Source organism: Stenella coeruleoalba (genome assembly GCF_951394435.1).
Source record: "Stenella coeruleoalba genome assembly, chromosome: 7".
Taxonomy (NCBI): Eukaryota; Metazoa; Chordata; class Mammalia; order Artiodactyla; family Delphinidae; genus Stenella; species Stenella coeruleoalba.
In genome coordinates this window covers 91,375,016-91,391,214 of record NC_137153.1, presented here as the reverse complement: position 1 = coordinate 91,391,214, position 16,199 = coordinate 91,375,016, and the positions used below count along the sequence as shown (strand labels likewise).

The window sequence follows — 16,199 nt, the reverse complement described above, 5'->3', positions numbered from 1 at the left end:
GGCAATCAACCTTTCCTCTTCTGACTTGGTCTCATAACTTTTAATAACATATAATGCCACATAATGCTGATGACTACCAAGTACGTATGTTTATGTTGGAATCAAGGCAGACTGTTGGGCCTTCCCTGATGGCGCAGTGGTTAAGAATCTGCCTGCCAGTGCAAGGGACACAGGTTCGATCCCTCCTGGTCTGGGAAGATCCCACATGCCGTGGAGCAACAAAGCCCGTGCGTCACGACTGATCCTGCGCTCTAGAGCCTGTGCTCCAGAAGAGAAGCCACCGTAACAGAGAGTAGCCCCCGCTCGCCCCCACAATTAGAGAAAGCCCTCGCGCAGCAACAAAGACCCAACACAGAAAGTAAATAAATAAATTTATTAAAGAAACAGGCAGAGCTTCCCTGGTGACGCAGTGGTTGAGAGTCCGCCTGCCGATGCAGGGGACACGGGTTCGTGCCCCGGTCCGGGAAGATCCTACATGCCGTGGAGCGGCTGGGCCCGTGAGCCATGGCCGTTGAGCCTGCGCGTCCAGAGCCTGTGCTCTGCAACGGGAGAGGCCACAACAGTGAGAGGCCCACATACCGCAAAAAAACAAAAACAAAAACAAAAAACGGGCAGATTGTGGTAGTATGGCTGTATTGCCAGGGTGCCTGGGACTGCCTCTTTGTCTCTGATCATAGAATATGCATGATCTTAGTCCCAGTGCTTGGGTCTCTCCCCACCTCAGACATCCTTGCTCTGAATCCCTACCCAGCAAACTGAGGCTCATTCCTTGTCAGCTTTACTGAGCCTTATAATCTGGTAAACTACAGAAACAAATTTGAATCAAGTTCTAAAATCCATATCTGGGGCTCTTCCCTCCATGCCACCTGCCAGTCTTTGACAAGGCTATCTTCCAAGGACGCATTCTCTTTGCTTTCTCATCCCCTTTCTAGGCATTTAAATTTCTCTCTAGCTTCCCTGGGCCCACCTGACTTCAGTAGCAGGAGCCTCAGTGCTGAGAAATTGAAATATTAGGGAAAATCCTCACCTAAGACTTTCTGGCTCCAGCTACTAGGTGTATTTTGCCCTCTGTCGTCAACTAGTTCTTAATTGCTCCATCCAGGTTAAAGTTCCCAGGAATTCTAAGGTCCTTGCAGTCCTAAACTTTTCTCTTTCTCAATTCAGTTCAATTTATACTCTTCTTTGAATGTCTCCAGGTCTGAATAACAGTGGTCTAGCGAGGAGAGAAAAGGCATGCTCCCAACTATCTGTAACCAGGGCGACAACCCCCAGAAACGCATGCAGCCCGGGAAGCTCAGGGCTGGACCTGGATCCAAGCTTTGTCCTTGGACCGGGCGCTCTCCTCTCTTGGCTTCCCGGAGCGCAGGGGGCTTCCGGCGCCGGCCCCCTCCTCCGGGGGCCGGGCCTACCGCTCCCGCTCCCGCCTCCCCGGCTGCGCGCGGCTGCGGGCCGCGGTCACGTGAGCGCGGCGCGGCGGGGGAGGGGCCCTGGTTTCCGGGCGGCGGAAGGAGACGCGGCCGCGTGAAGACGAGGAGATTTGAAAACACGCTCCGGGACCGAGAGCCTGAGGCCGGTGGCGCACGCCGTCGCCCCGTGGGCTCCTTCTCGGACGCTCTCTCCACCTGCCTCCGTGTCCCGGTCCCGGCCGGGCCCTCAGGTGAGCTGCCGCCGCCGGTCTGGCCGGGCCTTCTCCGGGGCGCGGGACGGCGAGCGGAACGGCTCGTGGGGCCGTCGCCCCCCGGTCCGCGGCCCAGGCGGGCAGGGCCGGCTGGGGCCAGTCTGCGCCCCTGCAGAGCCGGGCCTCGGTGCGGAGAGGGGCTGTGCGGGTGCGGGGCGCCCCGCGGGCTTTTGAAGCGCCTCAAGTGACTGGGCGGGGCGGGTTCGCGCGGTTTCGGGTCTAGGAGACTTTTAGGCCGGGGTACGTTGATTGGGCCCCGCTTCCCCGACTGTGGTCCTGACCGCCGTCTCCGGAAGGAGCAGGAAAGATAGTTTCTTAAAACCGCGGGGTGTTCACTTCTGGGTTGCGGGACCAAAGTCTGGGGGTGGGGATGCGCAACCGTCTCCTAATCGGCCCTCTCGCTGCCCTGGTGTGGGCGGTTAAGCGCTCTGTATGAAGCCGGTTCCGTCCATCGGTCCTCTCGAGTCGCCCCAGTCTGTGGTATTTGTTTTTTGGGAAGTCCGGTGCCTCCGATTGGCCCCCTAGGTAGAGTTTGGAGGAACTCGTGAGCGTAAAGGGTTGGAGAGGAAAGTACCAAAGGCCGAGTACAGTGTGCTTTCTTGATTCTTTTTTTGGCAGGGGAAAGAAGTTGGAAATCAGGGGAAGGTAATGAGGCGGCAGACAAACTAGCTGGGATTCGGTTCGGTCGAAATCCTGATAGGCTAGAATCTCCCTTGTGTTGAAATTAGAAGGCCTGCAGCTGGAGTTTATGAAATTCAGGTTTAAAGCTTTTGAGGCTCACCTGGTCCAGTGATGTGAGAGCTCAGCCTCTGAGGCTGGACCTCCTACCTTCTTATTCGATACCAGCTACTATAAAAGTGGCTTAGTCGGACTGTTTGATTTGCTGTACTAAGAAAAATCTTTATTTTAAGCGAAAATAGAACTTTTAGTTCCTAATATAAAGATGTTCCCTGTGTACCATGAAAATAATCCTACTAGCTTGAAAAGTTACAAAGGGGCGATAAGCCCACTTTTCCTAATGAAAACGGTAGAGTGATTAATAAGCCCACTTTTCCTAACGGAGAACGGTCGAGTGATTAATACAAAGTGGTGGGTAATATGGCATAAGCTTGACAGTAGACTGTATGTTGGACACTGATTAGTTAGTGGCTAAAGATAGCACAGAGAATTGGGGGGTGGAGGGTTAATTCATCGATTTTTCTGAATGTCTTGTTCCATTTATTTTCATCTCTGGTACTAGCTAGTAATAAAATTGTAGGGAAAACTGGCAAAATGTGCTTGCTTAATTAACAGAGACCAGGTGAGTATTAGGGCCTTAGTTTTCACTTACTCATTTTTTAGACTAGAATAACTAGAGGTGTGGGTGGGATGAAAATTTAGCATTGGGATAAATAAGGCAAGCCATTTTGCCACTTTTTTCCAATCCTCACCTGAGTTCCAGTATATATAACATAAAGTTGGTTTTGCAGAGTTCAGTCTTGTTTATGAATTCCTCTTCAACTCCTTAATAAGGGACTGACAAACCTTTCTGAGCTATGTCTTTAAAATGGTTTTAGTACCACCTTCTTCACATGGTCTTGTGAGAATTGAAAGCTATTGGTGCATCTAATATTATGCTTGGTATTTACTGGTCCTGAGACTAAGAAAATATACATGTTTGTGCTTATAGCATATCTGTAAGTGTGCCAGGCACAGTTCAGAGTGTTTTGCAGATACGAGCTCATTTGCTCCTCATTCATCCTACCTCATAACAACTGTATGAGATAAGCATTATTATTATTATAGATAAAAACTGAGGCACGGTGGTTAACTATGGCTAGAAGGTGGGAGAGTCTGGCTAAGAACGTAGTCACTCTGAGTCTTGAATCTGCTCTTAACCTGTGTAGCCAAACCCTAGATCATGGGGCTCTAATGTAGTAAAACCTTGCAATCATGTGAATTTGGATATAATGTCATAGGTGATTGGCTTCTGGATTCCTAGAATTTGAGCTGTCTGGTCTTACACCAGCCATTTTATTAATCGCACAATAATGCAAGCCTTCATTTTAGTCAAATTTTTTGGACTCCCATGTGTAGCATTGTAACTTAAAAAAAATAGCTAGGGATAGGATAATTATGACAGATCAGGAGAAGTTTTATTTATTCCAGAGATACCTACTGCAGTGGGTGTATAGTATGCAAGGCAGAATTCAGTATTTTTGTAGTGTGTGGAAAAGGCTTCAAAAAGCGCTGAGCTAGCTCCAGGTATAGGAGGCTCTTTTTTAGATAGAGGTTAGTTTGTGGAAAAATAAAGCTGGAGAGGAAGTTAGGAAGGACCGAATATGTCAAGACAAGCTGAAATCTCCTGAGCTTTGGTCAGATCTGTGTTTAGAAAGAGCCCCCTGGTGATTCTCTACCAAATGGACCATGGGGTAGACACTAGAGACAAGACAAGAATTCTGGCGGGGGAACTGTTAACAGTCTTGGCTAGAGATAAAGGACTTAAGAAGGGGCCTGGGAATGGGTAGGAGGCACAGATCAAAGATTTTTTGTGTAATTGGGATGATTTGGATGTAAGTTCAAAGAATGTGGTGAAGAGGGGGAAGTGCAGGATGACGGGGTTATACCTGAGTTATTTATTATAATAGTGGCCTAGCTGGTCTTTGTTCCTTATTCCTCTGTTACACTGTATTTCCTTTTATAAGGATTTTTCTCCTGCATTTTTGTTTACTGTTTATATCTAGTCTGAACTTTTCCTGGTGTTCACAGTGCTGGTACTTTTCATTTTTGCCTATACCAGGCTTATCCCTACTCCTGATCCATACTCTGTTTTCCTTGCTCATGAAATGCTCATTAACTGTCCTTGATGCATATCTGAATCTTACCCATTTCAAGCACCCAGCTTAGGTTCATGAAACTTCCTAACTATTACAGGCTGCATTAAATAATAACATTGGTTTTCAGACTTTGTTTTGCTAGGGTTTCTTGGGGGCTTCTGGGGGCCAGGAGCTTCTCCGCACGTGCAAGGTGTATCTATAGCAACTCTGTGCTGCCTCCCCCTCATCCTATGGGCACAAAAAATTTTTCAGAAGTTTTTTTTTTTAATTGAAGTATATATATTAATTGAAGTATACAAAAGTTTTCTATTTAGCACATTGCCCAACCAAAGGTCCTGTTTAGGACATTGCTTGACAAAAAGTTCCATGGCCAAAATACCTTGACTAAACTGATTTTTTTTTTTTTTTACTTCATAAAGGTGATTTATCTTTGTTGATTGTTTTTAAATTAATTCTTTTATCATAGCACTCAAGAATGACTAAAAAAAGAAAACGCCAAGATGATTTTCAAAAAGTAAAACTAAAAGTTGGTAAAAAGAAGCCCAGGTTAGAAAATGCTACAGTTACAAACTTTAAAACGAAGACTATACATCTGCCTGACCAACTCAAAGAGGATGGAACACTTCCAACAAACAACAGAAAACTTAACATTAAGGTAAATCGTAAATATTATTTTGATAAAGTAGGATTTTCCTTGAAATCATCTAGAATGTTATATTTTTGTGAAAAGTTGTTTTAACTCAGGGTTTATTACTGGCTAAAGGTTGGAGTTTATCTGTTACCCAGATCTGATGTTGCCACTGCACCTTTCCCACTTCCTCCAGAAAGACTTGCTCAGCTAAAGTCAAAGTGATTTCTCCCTTGTATATTTATTTGATGATTTAATATGTCATCTGGAAATAATTTCTGTATTTCACTTTTTGATGCATCAAGTTTTTGATGTGACAGTTTTTTAGCTGTTTTTATAGCACATTAAGATAGGATCCTGTCTTATCCATTTTTGAACCCTTATAGTATGTAGTTTATTCCAGATTCATAGTGAATGTGTGAAGTTAATTGAAATTTGAGCAGTGGTTTTGCTTAAAAATTTAAGTTTTATTGAAATGTAATTTACACATAATAAAATTTATCATTTTAGAGTGGACAATTCAGTGGTTTTTAATGTATTTACATTGTTATGCTACTATCACAATAATCTAATTTCAGAACATTTTTGTCACTTCAGAAAGAAACCTTACACCTATTAGAAGTCACTCTCCATTCCTTCCCCTCACTAGACAGACACTGATCTATCTGTAAAGATTTGCTTATTCTAGACAATTCATATAAATGGAATCATATGAAATGTGGTCTGTTATTACTGGTCTTTCACTTAGCATGTTTTTGAGGTTCATCCATGTTGTAGCACGTATCAGAACAGTACTTCATTCCTTTGTATTGTCAAATAGTATTCCACTGCAGGGCTATGTCATATTCTTTCACTCATCAGTTGATGGGCATTTGGTTGTTCCCACTTTTTTTTTTTTTTTTTGGTTCCCACTTTTTGACACTTATGAATAATGCTGTTATGAACATTTGTGAACAAATCTTTGTGAAGATATACATTTTCTAGTTTTGCTTTTTAATCTCTGAAGGTTAAATAACGTCAAAAGGTATTTGAAGTTATTGTTTCTTTACAGATTATATAAATTATTCCACAAATAAAATTGCCAAGTGTTGTACTCTGAATAAAATACACAGACACTCTGAAAGACCACTTAAAATAGGTAGAATATAGGTATAAATACATATTTGGTATATAGTAGGTCTTTAAGTGGTGGTAATGATTGCTGTCATTTTAAATGATAGTGTGCCTATTCCTGTGTAGTTTCAAAAAGAAAATTCTGACTGAAAGTTATGTTATGCTTTTATTCAGCTAAAGCTATGCTAAGATAAAACTTTCTGATCTTAACAAAAGCTTCATTTTTCTAAAAGTAACATTTAGAAATACTTACCAAAGCAATCTCCAACCCCCCACCCCCACTGGAGTGTCAGTTTATTAGCATAGTTTTAGTTAGCATGCTTATTTGAAAATGATATAATGTGTATGTATATGTATATGCCTAAAGCTTGTGTTTTTATTTTTATTTATAGGATTTGCTGTCACAGATGCATCACTACAACGCTGGGGTTAAACAAAGTGCTCTTCTTGGACTTAAAGACCTTTTGTCTCAATACCCATTTATAATTGATGCACACCTTTCAAACATATTAAGTGAAGTGACTGCTGTGTTTACAGATAAAGATGCTAATGTACGATTAGCAGCAGTTCAACTTCTTCAATTCCTGGCCCCCAAAATACGAGCTGAACAAATTTCTCCATTTTTTCCTTTGGTAAGTGCCCATCTCTCTAGTGCCATGACTCACATTACTGAAGGAATTCAGGAGGACTCTTTAAAAGTTTTGGACATTCTGCTGGAACAGTACCCAGCTCTAATTACTGGCCGTAGCAGTATATTGCTTAAGAATTTTGTAGAACTTATTTCTCATCAGCAGCTGTCCAAAGGACTGGTAAATAGAGACAGATCCCAGTCCTGGATGCTTTCTGTAAATCCTAATCGGAGACTCACTTCTCAGCAGTGGAGGCTGAAAGTCTTAGTGAGACTCAGTAAATTCCTTCAGGCCTTGGCAGATGGATCCAGTAGGGTGAGAGAAAGTGAAGGACTTCAGGAACAAAAAGAAAATCCCCATGCCACTAGCAACTCCATTTTTATCAACTGGAAGGAACATGCCAACGACCAGCAACACATCCAGGTTTATGAAAATGGGGGTTCACAGCCAAATGTCAGTTCACAGTTCAGGCTACGGTAAGAAGGATTTCAGTTATGTCCACACTCAGTTTTCCTATATTGAATTATAACTGCTGACCGTTGATGGCTAATGGTGGGAAGACATGCAGTTGTCTTCTGTAGTTTCATATAGTTACTCATAATTTGATTTTATTTACTGATGGGAGGAGTCATTTCAAAGTTTATTAATTTACTCATTTGTAGCAAAGCCTAATGAAAAGTAAAAAATTATAGTCTTTTGGCTTTGTCATCTTAGAATTCTGCTTTTCTTCCTAGTGTTGATCAATGTAATTATCAATTCATGGTGCTTCATTTTGCTGGTACTTTATATTTTAAGGTTTAAATTAAGCAAGGAATAATATTTTTTAATTAAATTAAAAAATTTTTTATTCTTACCTTTCCTTGTTAGGTACCTGGTTGGAGGACTAGGCAGTGTGGATGAAGGCCTGTCATCTACTGAAAACCTGAAAGGATTTATTGAGATAATAATTCCATTGCTAATTGAGTGCTGGATTGAAGCTGTGCCTCCACAACTAGCTGCTTCTGTTGGAAATGGTATAGAACGAGAATCTCTGCAGATTATGCAGCAAGTTCTTAACATTATTTCCCTTCTGTGGAAACTCTCTAAACAACAGGATGAGACCCATAAATTGGTGAGAACTAATAGGTTCTTTATTTTCTGAGTAATGCCTTTTATCATGACAAATTAGAAATCAGCATATTACTATTACTTGGTTATGCATTTTCCAAAAAATTCCCAGGGTTTAACTGTAAACTTATTTCTTACATTTGCTCAAAACTACAAATTAAAACAGTTTTGTGAGTTTATTATCTGTATGTTTAAATTTTTAAGCGAAATGCATAACAGTGTGCTTGATTTCATTTGTTTTTATTAGCTGTAATTCACAATAGAGTTACAATGTATTTATGGCAGATTGATTATGTAGGAACATTCTAGTTTCTGGAGACCTCTTACAGGATTTAAAAAGTGGCTTATTAAGTAGTCTCTTCCAGTTTGTGCCATGTTACCAAGAAATTGACCAAATGGCAAGAAATGGACCAAACTGAAGATCTCATAATCAACCCAGAGAAGTTTTTAAACTACTACATTTTAGGGAAGAAGCTACACACAGATTTGCTTAGTGTATGCTTTTTTGTTTTCTCTTGATAAAGGATGTAAGATCTGAACACATTTCTTAAAGTTACCTTTACTGTAGGTAAGCTGTAGTTGTAGATATGGTGTGAGTGAAGTTAACCTAAGTAGTTCCAAGTCATAGGACAGTTTCTTGCTAGAAAGCTGATAGCAAAGACATGTTTCTTGATGAGTAAATTTACCTCCTATTTGGGGAGAATTGAGTGTTGGTGGCTTTTTTAAAGTGTTATGTTGTAGTGAATATAATATATAGTGCATGGAGCAAGTAAGGAAGAACAAGCTCTAAGATTAATTGGTGCTGGATTAATGTGGTTAATCTTAAAAAGGGTAGCTGCAGGAACAATACTAAAGCTTGGAGCATCCGTTTTACAGAAGAATTTCTGCAAGGACTTGACACGGCAGGTGTGAATCCTTGAAGTTGCCTACATACGTCCAAAACTGGCAAGGCAGTTTTTTAGTTTTATTTAGCTCTTTTCATTTCATTCAAGCTCACGAGTTAGTAAGACACATAAAATAAGACTGGGGTAAATTATAATAGTATTTCATAATCTTGAAGAGCGTTACAGAATCGTACTAAGGTGTGTGTTTCTTTTAATAGCTTACTGTATCGCTATTAAACCATTACCCATCATTCTTTAGGGATGTTTTATGAATTGCTTTCTCAAATAGGATGGCATTTTGTTGATTATAATTTTGAGCCTGTTTTATGATTTATTGTATAAATTGGCAAGAAAATGATCATGATTGGGGTATTGTATATGATTTTATGAAAGTGAAGCTTGTTCTCCTTTATGGCAATTAATTTGTGATTCTAGGCTAGTCACAGTAATAATGCATGCAGCTTCTTAGAAAATATATACATTATTTGGAGTCTTGAATGGCTGTATTTTCATTTGAAAGGCTAAGATAAGAAGTAAAACTAATGATATTCAGTGTGATCTTAAGTACTAGGCTTTTTTTCATTTTCGGAAAGCTGAAAAATAAAATTCCAGGCATTTTGGTGTTTGTTTTTTCCTGGGCACTGGTTAGTGTTTATTATTGCTTTAGTAATAGTATTTGTAATTAGAATGGTAGCACTAAATGCAAATTCATTAATTGTGCTAGTTTTGGACCATCTGCTGTCATTCAGATGATACTGACAAAGGATCTAAACACTGCCTTAATTTTATGGATGTTTAAAGTAGCTATATTCAGAGCTATTCTGTGGTATTATGACTGTATTTATTAGCAGTCCATTAACATAGGATACTAAGTTCAGAAGACTGGTTTGCCTAGACTGTTGAAGGTTATATAGAATACTGAATTGGGATACTGTATAAAATTGAAATAAACTGAGGTGGTTAATTCAAATAGGAATAGCATTTAAAAGCATCCACAGGTAGAATTTGCTAATTTACCCTGGCAAATTTGTTATTTTCGAACTATAATAACTAGATAAGGTAAGACCTATTATCTTAGAGTCAAAGTATAAGTATGTATATTAGTTATATCAGGTGACATTAAAATGCACATTAGTTTATTTTTTGTTACCATTCCCACTGTTAGTTCCTCTCTCTCATTCACCTTCAGTTATAGCTTAATAGTTAAGGTATTGGGTGACCTGTAACAGCTCAGACTTTAGGAGGAATGAAATGGCATTCCTAGATCTTAAATTCTAATTATGTACCACAGGCTGAATTGTCGCTCTTTTCTCTCAGAAAATGTGTAGGTTTTCTGTTGATAAGTTGGCGTCTGTATTAGGTGCAACCTTAGGGTCACTGACCACTTACTTTTAGGTTTTGCTAAATGCATGTAGTGTGTTCGTATTTTGCTGCAAAGTTGAGGAATTTCATTTTTATCCAAGTAGTAGTATTTTAAACCTTTTTAGGAATCTGAAATCTTTCATCTTTGCTTTGAAAACAAATCTCAAGTTACATTAAATCTTATTTGCAGTGGTTGAGTACTCAGATCCTTACTGAGGTTGCTTATTTCTGATATACTGTGTGTATCCTTAATATATAGCTAGTTTTAAAAATGAAATACAATTTAACATTAACTTTTTAATTAACTTTGGTTTTTGGAGTCCTGTATTAATAGCTTCAGGTCAGTATTATAATTTTACACTATAGAAATTTTGTTGTGTCTTAGCTTTGTATTTTTTTTTTTTTTTTTCCTTCGGTATGCGGGCCTCTCACTGTTGTGGCCTCTCCCGTTGCGGAGCACAGGCTCCGGACGCGCAGGCTCAGCTGCCATGGCTTACGGGCCCAGCCGCTCTGCAGCATGTGGGATCTTCCTGGACCGGGGCACGAACCCGTGTCCCTTGCATCGGCAAGTGGACTCTCAACCACTGCGCCACCAGGGAAGCCCCTTAGCTTTGTATTTTAATGCTTGCTACTTTTTGCCCAAATGTTTCATTATTGTCTTTTTACCATGAAAATTAGAATTTGTGAAGAAAAGTTAGATGCAATCATGCGTCAAAGATTTATTGAGCATGTATAAATGTGGGTCTTTAAATTAATTAAAATTCAGTTCCTCAGTAAACACTAGCCACATTTCAGGTGCTCAATAGCTTCAGGTGGCAGTGGCTACTGTACTGGACAGCATAGATATAGAACAACTCCATCATTGCAGAAAGGTCTTTTGAATAGCACTGCTCTGCAGTGTGCCAGGTTCTGTTCTAGGCTCTGGGAATACAGAGATGAACATGACTGTCAAGGTGAGTACTTAGCTCTTGGTGGGGTTGATGGATGGTAAACAAATAGATGATGTTGTTATTAGGAATAAAGATTAAAGTGGGGTAAAGGGAGAACGTATGATGGAACAGTGGGGGGAGCTGTTTTAAATAGGAGGTCAGGAAATGCTTTCTTGATATTTAAATGTCACTGAATGAAGCGCAGGACCAAGTTTTGTGAAGACCTGTAGGAAGGACCTTCTAGGCACAGGGAACAGCAAGTGAAAATCCCTGAAGTGAGAACAAATTTGACATATTTGAGGAATGGCAGGAAGTCCTGTGCAAGTGAGGTACTTGAAAAATGGTAGATGATGAGGGAGAAAAAGTGACAGTAGCCAGATCATATGGTACCTTGGATTTTAACCTGAGTGTGGTGAAAAGACATTGGAGGGTTTGAGCAGAGGAGTGGCATGATCTAAATTATGTTTATTTGTAAATTTGACATATTAAAGTTAAATAAAACACTAATGAACTCCCATGTGCTCACTATCCAGCTCTAGCAAAACTGGAGGCTAAACGCAGACCATTGATCCCATGGATGACTAGTCGTGTCCTACATACACACCTATTTCCTTTATCCTTCCCTATATTATTTTGAAGTGTGATTTATGTTTTAAAAGATCACCCTGGCTGCTATGTAGATTATTGTGTTTAGGGGGAGCAAGACGAAAAGAAAGGAGACCATTGGGAGGCTGTTACAGTAATCTAGGTAAGAGGTAATGGTGGCTTGGAGTAGAATGGTAGCTAGTGGTTGAAGTGATGAGAAACAGCTGGATTCTGATAAAGCCAACAGAACAGATGGTGTGCATAGTGAAGAAAAGAGGAGCAAGGGTGATCCCTATGTTATTGTTCAAATGACAGTGTGACTACCTGTGAGGAGAGTTCAGTTTATTCATTTTAAATTTAAGATGCCTGTTAGAAGTCCAAGACAAGTTGTCAAGTACACATTTTTAGGTTGGGGAGAAGAGAAGAATCCAGTGAAGGTAACTAAGGAGATGTAGGGTGACTAGCTATTTTAACACCTCAAATCCCACAAGCCAAGCAGCCCCTCAGTCCCTGGCAAAATGGAATGATTGGTTCTGTGGATAGCAGGAAATAAGAGTGTTGTAATCTGAAATTAAGACAGTGTTTCAAGTAGGAGAAAATGATACATTGACGAATACTGCTGAGGAATTTTAGAGAAGTGCCTTGCTTTCTGAAAGTGTTAAATACCTTTAATGGGCAACAGAATTGCTAGGGAATGGAGTTACAGTTAAGTGGAACACTAGGTTGAAGATTTTCTTGTATATTTTGTAAATATTGTATTAGTTCAGATTCAGAATTTTCTTAAATCTTACTTCCTCCCTTTTTTCTCCTTTTTAAACAGATAAAATGCAAGTAAAAATAATTAAATAAAAGCACCAAAAAGATGAAAATTGGATGGCCTAACAGTTTATTCTGACTTTAAGATTTATTTACATATTGTATCGTTAGCAGAAGGTGTATTATAATGGTAAATTTATAGTTGAATATTGACAAGTTGTTAGATTTCTGCTTAAAGTCTTATTTGTCATTTTAAGTTATTGTTTCTTATAGATTTTCTAATCTTTGCTTATTTTACTAGGAGTCATGGCTTCGAAAGAATTATCTTACTGATTTCAGACACCATTTCATGAGTAATTTTCCATATGCCTTAAAAGAAATAACCAAGCACAGAAGGAAAGAGACAAACAAAAGGTACTGCCATTCTTTTTCACTGGTTAACGTAAAATTATCAGAAAATAATTAGCTTTAAACTGGAACTTTCTATACTGTGAGGTGTTTTTAATCTAAATTTTATCAAATAGAGATAAAAACAGTAGTATGGCTGATCTTGAACAAGTCACTTTAAGCCCTGGGACTTCCAATTTTACTTACTTTTATTTTTTTAATCTTTAAAGTGAATGTTTTGTGCTAAATGAGTGTCAGGTATCAAATTGTGCAGATATGAATTTAATAAAATTTGCCAAGGTGGGTGGTTTATTTGTGAGAGGCACTGTGTAATTATTGAATCTTTAGGTGAGAGAGTATCTTAAAGGTCATTAGTTCATTTGTACATGAGGAAACTGGTAATGAAACTAATATCAGTATCCAGAAGGAAGAGGGATGATTGGAGAAGAATATATCTCTTTTCTAAAAAAAATTTATGGATTAGAAGATGGAGTTTAAAAAAAAATGTAAGCTTGGAAGTTATTTAAAATGTTTACCTCAAGTGAGAGCAGATAAATGTAAAAACAAATTGTCTAATAAAATTTGACAAGCAGGGCTTCCCTGGTGGCGCAGTGGTGAAGAATCTGCGTGCCAATGCAGGGGACAGGGGTTTGAGCCCTGCTCTGGGAAGGTCCCACATGCCACAGAGCAACTAAGCCCGTGCGCCACAACCACTGAGCCTGCGCTCTAGAGCCTGCGAGCCGCAACTACTGAAGCGCGCGCACCTAGAGCCCATGCTCTGCAACAAGAGAAGCCACTGTAATAAAAAGCCCGCGCACCGCAATGAAGAGTAGCTCCTGCTCGCTGCACCTAGAGAAAGCCTGCGCACAGCAACGAAGAGCCAACACAGCCAAAAATAAGTAAGATAAAGAAATTAAAAAAAAAATCTACAGGTTTTTTTAAAAAAAAAATTGACAAACAGATACAAGCTAGAACACAAAAGGTGCAGTTCCCCACCATGAGCAAACACTTGAAGGGATCTTGAAGTCTGTCAGAAGGTTCTTAAATTTATCAAAAGAAAGAAACTATGTGGAGAATCAGGCTCATGGAGCAGAGTTCAGAGGATATGCTCAGAAGTGATAAGTCTAGAGATAAGTCTATTGTAGGCAGATGAACTTTTCATTCATTCACTAATTATTTTGGTTGCAAAGTATTATGACAGATAATCAGATGTCTTAAGGTATACTCCTTGTTCTCTTAAGTGATTTCATAAATTGCTAAAATCGGTACAAAGTCTTAAAATTGATAAAAGAGTGTGTCATGGTCTAGTCAGAAGATGGAAATCACACCAGTGATTTTAACAGAGAATTTAATACAAACAGTTTTTTTTTTTGCGGTATGCGGGCCTCTCACTGTTGTGGCCTCTCCCGTTGCGGAGCACAGGCTCCGGATGCACAGGCTCCGCGGCATGTGGGATCTTCCCGGACCGGGGCACGAACCCGTGTCCCCTGCATCCGCAGGCGGACTCTCAACCACTGCGCCACCAGGGAAGCCCTACAAACAGTTTTTAACTAGGTATTAAAGAAGTGGAAAGACGAAAGGGAACAGTAAGGTATTGTGGAGGTAGCGCCTACAGGAAGCGGCTACTGCCTCTAGATTGGGAGAACAAAGAGAAGAGGGGAAGAAGTTTGGAGGAAAGCCTGTCTGGAGCCAAAGCTCAGACCTCTAGGAAGGGGTTGGTGCTAATGTCTTTGAGATCACAAGAGCGGCCCTGTGGGGCAGGGGTCCAGGATTTGGCAACAGGGGTTCTGGCTGGCTGGTGCTGGTGTTTCTAGGGGCATGATGATGCTGGTTCTGTGTCAGAAAAACCACAAAGTGGAACCAACTGTGGCTACTAGAATGAACTGCTGCTGGCTTCTAGAAGAGTTGTTGGGTTGCACTGGTGGCAAAGGGAAGCAAAAGTAGGACTAGGAAGCAAACAGAAAGGAAAGTGTCCCATTTTCCTCTTACAGCTTTCCAGTCTCTAGTACTCCCTTATTGGCAGAGCCTAACAAGAAGCCAGCTGTAAAGGAAAAAATGTGGCTCAGTTCCAGGATCACAAAGCAGAGTGTAGAAGGGTGGTTTTGAAGCTGAGAAACAATAGCTCAGTAACTTGCAGGAGAATAAGTGAATTTACATATTTAACACAAGGCGTATGTAAGTGTCATTAGAACTTTACAATTAAGTGCTGTAGGAATTCATAGGAAGAAACATCCTTGTTAGGATAAACAGACAAAGCTGTGTTAGAGGGTAGTATTTGAGCATGGATATGATTTTAGCAGGCAGAAGTGAAGCAAGGGAGGAGAGATTACACTAACTGGAGGAGATAGCATATGAGAAAGCTGTAGGGTTAGGTAATGAACATGGGACCGATCTGGGTCAAATCTGGTTTCTGCTCTTGACTAGCCTTGATGCTGAAAGTCATTTCTTGTCTCTGAACTTCCTTTATCTTTCATCCTTGATCCTTTTGGCATTGAAGACTATTGGTTGGATCAAAACCACATTTTAGGAATATTAATTTAGAGTTTCTGGAGTTGGAGGGGACAGAGAATCAAATAGGGAGATACTTTCTTGAGCAAGTAGGTTGTTAGGGTTTGTTTCCTCCAGTTACAATTTTCTTACTAAAGCAAAAGTTTTTAATCAGGTGTGTGGATAAGCTTTAGAATATCCTTGAACTCTTGAATTGTGTGTGTGTATATTTTGTCCAGTAAGAGGTTTCAGATATAATTTTCATCAAAATGAGATTGAATAATGGTTAGAATGTTTGGAATTTGGTAGACCATTAAATGTAAGTAAATTATTCAAGAGTATATTGGTATACTGTCATTATTCACTTTACTGGACACTTAAAATGTTTAAGGCAGTTACTATACCAGGTGCTGAGCATTTAGTGGAAAAGGAGATAGGTAGGCCAGTTCTCATGGAGTACAGTCTAGTGAGGGAGACTTTATTTCTATGATTCTTTTCAGTGACTGTGATAAGATCAGTGAAAAAGAATGTAGGGTAATATAAGAGTATATGATAAGAAGCTGGTCTTTCATGGGGGGCGGGGGGGGGGAAAGAGTCCTAGGGAACGCTGTCCTGATGAAGTGGTTTGTGCCAAGATATAAAAGGTGAAAAAAGGGTATGAAGAGGCTGAGGTGGTGAAATTGTGGAATTTTTAACAAAAGTGAATTGGCAGTATAATTTATTCTTCGTAAATTTCCCCAGAGATTTGTTTTTAGGGAGCACAGGCTGCTACTGTATTGAGTTGGCCAAAATACTTCCATAAGGTAGTGCATTGAATATTTAGCAGATAGCCTGTGGA

At 40.0% G+C, this 16,199-nt stretch overlaps 1 protein-coding gene across 3 annotated transcripts in view; it reads left to right on the top strand.

The window, feature by feature from the left end:
- The first annotated feature begins 1,334 nt into the window (after positions 1–1,334).
- TEX10 (testis expressed 10) overlaps positions 1,335–16,199 on the top strand; it is a 56,029-nt gene continuing 41,164 nt past the window's right edge. Inside the window, exons 1-5 of one of the 3 annotated variants that reach the window (XM_079927070.1) lie at positions 1,335–1,657; positions 4,961–5,149; positions 6,628–7,340; positions 7,732–7,975; positions 12,789–12,901. In XM_079927070.1, the coding sequence (XP_079783196.1) occupies positions 4,970–5,149; positions 6,628–7,340; positions 7,732–7,975; positions 12,789–12,901 (1,250 nt within the window). In that variant the 5' untranslated portion in view covers positions 1,335–1,657; positions 4,961–4,969. Of the gene's footprint in view, positions 1,658–4,960; positions 5,150–6,627; positions 7,341–7,731; positions 7,976–12,788; positions 12,902–16,199 lie in introns of those variants that run through there. The other 2 variants (XR_013829118.1, XM_079927071.1) reach the window with 2 other exon arrangements.